Below are 6,000 nucleotides of genomic sequence, written 5' to 3' on the forward strand. Positions count from 1 at the left end.
AGCCATATACATTTTAAACGAAAAGTTAAATTCAAACTGGTTGACATAGTTTTGTAAAAAACAAAGATGCTGACCTACATTTAAAAAGGTATTACACATTTAATCTATATTCTTCTTCTACAATACTATGTTTGGACAACTGTTTTTTCCCCAGAGCATGGAAAGCCATTCTGTGGATGCAATAATACTGTACAACTTTGACAGAAGCAAAAATCATCTCCAACAGAAGGATATGACAACATTTTATGTTCCCACCACCTAAGCCATGTACAACCTAGTGGCACACTTACATACAGAGAAAAATAATCTGACATGGAGATGATATGGCCAATATTCACACCACTCCATCAAATTGTTTAGAAAAAAAGATGCAGCGTACTTTTGAACCTGCAAGGTTCAGAAATCAGGCCATGCTGTTGCTTAAGGCACTGAAAGAAAGAATTCTTGTCAGGATATTTTCTCCCACGACCCCTCTCCCCAAACCAAAACCATATGTTCTTATCATGTAAAGCAAATCCAGGCAATACAAATATTCTAACTATAGCATAGTTAATACTACCCCAATTAACCCATCCCATGCTGTCCCCTTATCTCCCTCAAGCCCACTTTCACAGTTTTATCCTTCTCCTCAGGAGAATTTCAGTTCCTTGGTGCAAAATAGCCAGACTTCATGTTAGTACTTTTGTCCGGGTTGCTGCAGTTAATTGACTAACCTGCTTATTCCCTGCTAGCCATTTGTACGAGGCGGTCCAATTAACCCCCAAAGAGAAATTAAAACTCAGGGCATTATTGGTATCTAATAGGTTAATATCCTTATCTTCATGAAACAGAAAATAGTAAGTCATGGTGGGGGGTCATAATATTGTCACATTGCACATACACTGTTGTACAGGTGGCCTTTGAGTATACTTTTCCCGCCACACAATCTTTTCCAATCCAATAATACAAACACAAATTTTCCCATCATAGTATACTTCAAGCTACATACTCTACTCTTGAGGGCATTCTGCACCAAAAACTTTAAAACTCTGCACACAATATTTTAAAATTCTGCAAATTTTATTTGTCAAATGAATGTGGAAGCTCCAGCATGGTACTGGGGAGTACAGGCCACTGGCTGCACAGAGGCTGGAGATCACTGTGCAGCTCCCCTCCCCCCCCACCCCCCAGGGACACGGACTCAGCGGTGAGGCTGCACCCAACCCTCACACGGCGCAAGGACCCGGCCTGCCCCAGAAACACCCCAGGGTCCTGCCCTTCTGTCTGGGCAGGCAGGCTCAGCAAGGCAGGATCCAACTGTGGAGGGGCTTAATGTGGGGGGAGCCAGGTGTGGGTTGAGAGGGTTCTGTGTGGGGCAATCTGGGTGTAGGTGGCTCAGTGGGGGATCCGGGTATGGGGACGGGGGGGAATCTGGATGCACAGGGGCTTTTTGGGTGGTTCTGGGTGCAACGGTAATGGAATGCTGCAGGGGGGTCCAGGTGAAGGTGGTTGGGGCTCAGCGGCGGGGCGGGGGTTAGGTGTGGAGGGGATAGAGCTTGGCAGGGGGGTCTGGTTGTGGGGAGCTCAGTGGGGGAGTTCAGATGCTGGGGGAGTGGGGCTCAGTGCGGTGGGGATCCATTGTAGCTGGCTGGCGCTCAGTGGGGTGGGGATCCGGTTGCACAAGGCTCATCAGGGTGGTCCAGGTGCAGGGGGAATGGGGGTTCTCGGGGGGGGGGGGAGGTGAGGCTCAGCGGGAAGGTCTGGATGCACAAGGGTTGGGCGGATATGGGAGCAGCTCCCTGTACAGGAATCCCTCCCCCTGCAGCTGAGAAGCAATGGGTGCAGGAAGCAGGGGCGGGGTGGTTTGCAGAGCTTCCTGCAGCCAGGAGAGAAATCTGGGGGTGGGTCTGACCTGGCCCTGGGTGCTGTGCAGGGGAAGAGGAAGTCCTGTCCTCCCCAGCCCAGCCGGGACTAGAAGCTGAGCCTGGCGCAGGGAAGGAGCCAACAGCTGGGTCTTCCCCAGTCCTGCCTCTTGCCCCACAGTGATTTACTTCTCTGCCAGCTACCCTGGGAACCCGAAAAATACTGCTGGGGAGGGTCACATGACTGTTCTTGGGGCTTCCCTTTGCTTCCCTGCCAGAAAGTCATTTTTCTACAGGAAAGCAAAGAAATATGCAGGGGACATAAATTCTGTGCATGTGCAGTGGCACAGCATTCCCCCAGGAGTAATACTCAAGCCTTCACTGTCATCAAAAAGGCATCCCACCCACCTCTCCAACTACCGTGTTCTCTCATTCAGCCGCCAAGCTTTAGGGGAATCTATCAAAATTCATAAAGCCACCTTCTTCTCCTCTATATCCCTTCTTAAAACACCTCTCTGCAATCAACCTACCATTAGGTCTGCAATTTTTTCCACCTGGCATTAGTTAGACAAGGGGCAAGCTGCAACTTCTATTTTTCTTCTCAACTCTGTTAATTTTCTTATCTCATCCTTCCACCCCACCCCATCCCCACATGATTTTATGGACTTGTTACATGCTGCTTGACACCTACAATGCAAGCTTTCTCGGGCAGGGACTGATATCTTTGTTATTTGTCTCTTTAGTACACTGCACAATGGGGCCCTGGTCCTTGGTTGCATTTCCTAGGTGCTACCATAACACAAAAAACACTAAAAAGATCCAAAAAAGTTCAGCTGAAGTTGACTATGGAATTCCAAAGAGTTCCCAGACTGGGAGGCTAAGTGGCCTTTATGTCAGGAAGATGGCTAAAGCCATTACTAGCTTTACCAAAGCAAGCAAGAAAAGGCTAACCTCCACCATCAACCAACATTGGCTTCTGCAGGACAAAAAGAACCAACAGACCTGGAACTTTACAATAAATAAGGAATGGTATTTATAATTACAAACTTATTTCTCCTCTTTTGCCTTTACCTCAACTAAACCATTTTCCAACTATACCACGTGATGTGACATGACATGAAGGGGCTCACTTCTCTTTGACATCTGTTGCAGATCGGTTGTTCAACAGTAAGGGATAGATTAATTATAGTCATGTATATTTTTACACTTGGGCTACAGCTAGTATGGCTTGTTATGCCAGTTAAGTTTTACTGAATTATGTACATTAAAAAATTCAGATACAGAACAATTAAGTTACGCTAATTTATTTAACCACATGATCTTATTCCTGTTACCTTTGTCCTCCCTTCCCTAGTGCCTGTCTCTTATTTCATATTAGACTGAACTCTTTGGAATAGGCACTATAGCTGCCTATGTGTTTATACACTGCAAAGCACAATGAGGCCCAAATCTTAGTTAGGGACTTTGTATACTACTGCAATATAAATAAAAATATATCTTGTTCCCTCTCACATCCCCTCCAGTTTCCTAATAACCATATTTGCCCACTAGAAACAGTATGTGTAGACATAAGGCCAGATCTTGTCTATTGTCTCTATTCTTCCTCCTACCCCTTCCATTACTTTGCTAATAGCTATTAATGATAGACACTTTCTAGACATATTTGTTTTAGGTTTGCATCCCTCTATTCCGTACCCCGACAAAAAAAGTTTCATATCTCGTATACCACCACTGTGTATACCTATAAAATGTCACCACTGGAAAGGAACATAAAAGATATGTATATACATAAAGTCAAATATTTTAAAACTTCTCATTTACCCTGCCCTCCCACATAACAAGCTTAACATTGGAAATATCCACCCCCTTTATGGTGGCCAGTATTATTTTAGGCCTCTGCTCTGTAAGTAGGACCCTACCAAATTCACAGTCCATTATGGTCAATTTCACAGCCATAGGATTTGAAAATTGGTAAATTTCACATTTTCAGCTGTTTAGATCTGAAAATTCACAGTGTTGTAACTGTGGTGGTCCTGACACAAAAGGGGAGTGTGGGGAGGGTGGCAAACCTCGGGGGGGGGGGGGGGAGGGTGTCACAGGATTGCCACCCTCACTTCTGTGCTGCCTTCAGAGCTGGACTCTGAAGGCAGCAACTGCATAGCTTCCTGCAGCCGCAGGAGGTTCCTGGAGGTGCGTCTGAGCTGCCCCCCAGCCCCCGAAAGCAGCTATGCAGGGGTGGACAAGTCCTGTCCCTCCCCAGCCCAGCTGGAGCTAGGAGCCCCCTGGCTGGGGCACTCCTAGCAGCAGGAGGAAATCAGACTTCACGGGGAAGAGCTTATTTCACAGTCCATGATGCATTTTTCATGGTCGTGAAATTGGTAGGGCCCTATCTATAAGGCACCACTTCGGTGGCAGAGCAAGGAGGCAAGGGTCATGGGATGTTTAAGAAGAGCACAAATGGAGACGCAGCTAAGTAGCCCAGTGGAGTACTAGTCAAGGGGGTACAGCCTCTCTCAGAGGAACAAGATGCATCAGAGGAAGTACAGTAAGGGGAATGCAAAGAATATCCCATCCCCAAAGGGCTACAGAGTGAGAGCAGCTCAACCTAAGGGACGCAAGATGGGGTAGCGTGCCCAGCCCAGGCAGAAAGAGCATAAAAGGTTTCCTGCCTCTGGTGTATGGAGGGGCTAGAGAATATAGAAAAGATGCAAACCAGCCTCTCTTGAGAGGAAACGTGCAGCTAGGCCAAGCCTGAGGGCTGGTCTACACTAGAAGCCCTACATCAGTGCAGCTGTGCCAATGTAGCGCGTCTTGTGAAGACGCTCTATGCCGACAGGAGAGCACTTTTCCGTCAGCATAATTAGTCCACCTCCCTAAGAGACAGAAGCTATGTCGGCGGGAGAACGTCTCCCACCAACACTACGGCAGTGTGGACAGTGCTTCGGTCGCTGTAACTTGCGTCGCTCGGGGAGGGAGACGGGGGTTCTTTTCCACATCCCAGAGCGACACAAGTTAGATTGACTTAGTGTAGACCTGCCCTGAGTGAAGGACATAACCAAACCTGATTGCTGGTGTGGGGAGATGCAGACTTTACCCGACTATCCTTATGCACAAGGATAGTCCAAACCAACCTGAACAGACAATGCATAAGAGTAACTGTCCAGCTTGGGTATGTGAGAGGTGGTTGCCTAGCCTAGGGGGTGGGTGTAGATGGGAGAGAGGAGCTCAGTCTGGCTCAGAGGTGTGGGCAGGGGGGAGGAAAGGGGGCACATGGGAGGGTGCCTGGCTCACGCAGAGAATGCAGGAGGGAGGGAGAAGCCCAGGCAGACAGTGGTGCCTGGCCTAGGGGACAAGAGGAGCCGGAGGACTAGGCGATCCGGGCCAGCACGGCCCTGGGAAGAAGGGCTGAAAAAGGGTGCCTGGCCCGCCCGGAGCGTGCATACGGGGCAGCGGCCCAGCTGGGCTTGGAGGGAGGCGGCGGCCTAAACGGGCGCGGGTACCTGGGCTGGGCGAGCCCGGAGAAGGAGGCCGGGGCGGGGGTGCCCGGCGGGGGGCAGCGCGGGAGCCGGAGGAGGCTCGCGCGCCCGGGGGCTGCCGGGGGGGAGCGCAGCGCGCCCAGGGGCCCGGCCCGCCCGGACTCACGTTCTCCGTGTCCCGCTCGTTCACGGTGGGCAGCGGCGTCCGCGTGGACATCTTGCGGGCGGCGGGCGGGCGGGCGGGCCCCGCGCCGGGGACGGGCCGCCCGGGAGTCCTAGGCCGCGGCGGTGCGGGGGCTGCGGGGAGACCGGCTTCCCCAGCGGGAGGGGACCCGGGGACGTGCCGCGGCGCCGGCCCCGCTAGGTTCCCGGGGCCATGGCCTCCTGCGCGCCCGGGCCGGGATCGGGGCAGCCCGACCGGCTGCGCCTCCTCCTGCTGCCGCTGCCCGCCCAGGTGAGTGGCCGGCAGCGCAGGGGAGCCGGAGCTGCCTCCTCACAGCATCCGGCGACGGCGGCTCCTCCCCCCGCGGCTCTGCCCCTCCCAGCCCGCGCCGCGGGGCCCGGCCCAAGGCACCGGCTCGCTGGATCCGGCCGCCGCTGCTTTTGGGGGGAGAGAAGCCAGCGGCTGCTTCCAGCGCGGGCGGGCGCAGCAAACAGGGGCGCCTCAGCAGCGCCGGGTGGGC

General features: G+C 52.1%; 1 protein-coding gene across 4 annotated transcripts in view; it reads right to left on the reverse strand.

Moving 5' to 3' along the window:
- The window catches only part of MARK1 (microtubule affinity regulating kinase 1), a 110,573-nt gene extending 105,025 nt beyond the window's left edge, over nt 1-5,548 (reverse strand). For all 4 annotated transcript variants that reach the window (XM_024219283.2, XM_024219282.2, XM_024219281.2 and 1 more), the window contains exon 1: nt 5,484-5,548. In XM_024219283.2, the coding sequence (XP_024075051.1) occupies nt 5,484-5,534 (51 nt within the window). In that variant the 5' untranslated portion in view covers nt 5,535-5,548. The remainder of the gene's footprint in view (nt 1-5,483) is intronic.
- Between the last annotated feature and the right edge of the window lie 452 nt (nt 5,549-6,000).

Source organism: Terrapene carolina, unplaced genomic scaffold, assembly GCF_002925995.2.
Source record: "Terrapene carolina triunguis isolate 2854851 unplaced genomic scaffold, T_m_triunguis-2.0 Scaffold262, whole genome shotgun sequence".
Lineage (NCBI taxonomy): Eukaryota > Metazoa > Chordata > Testudines > Emydidae > Terrapene > Terrapene triunguis.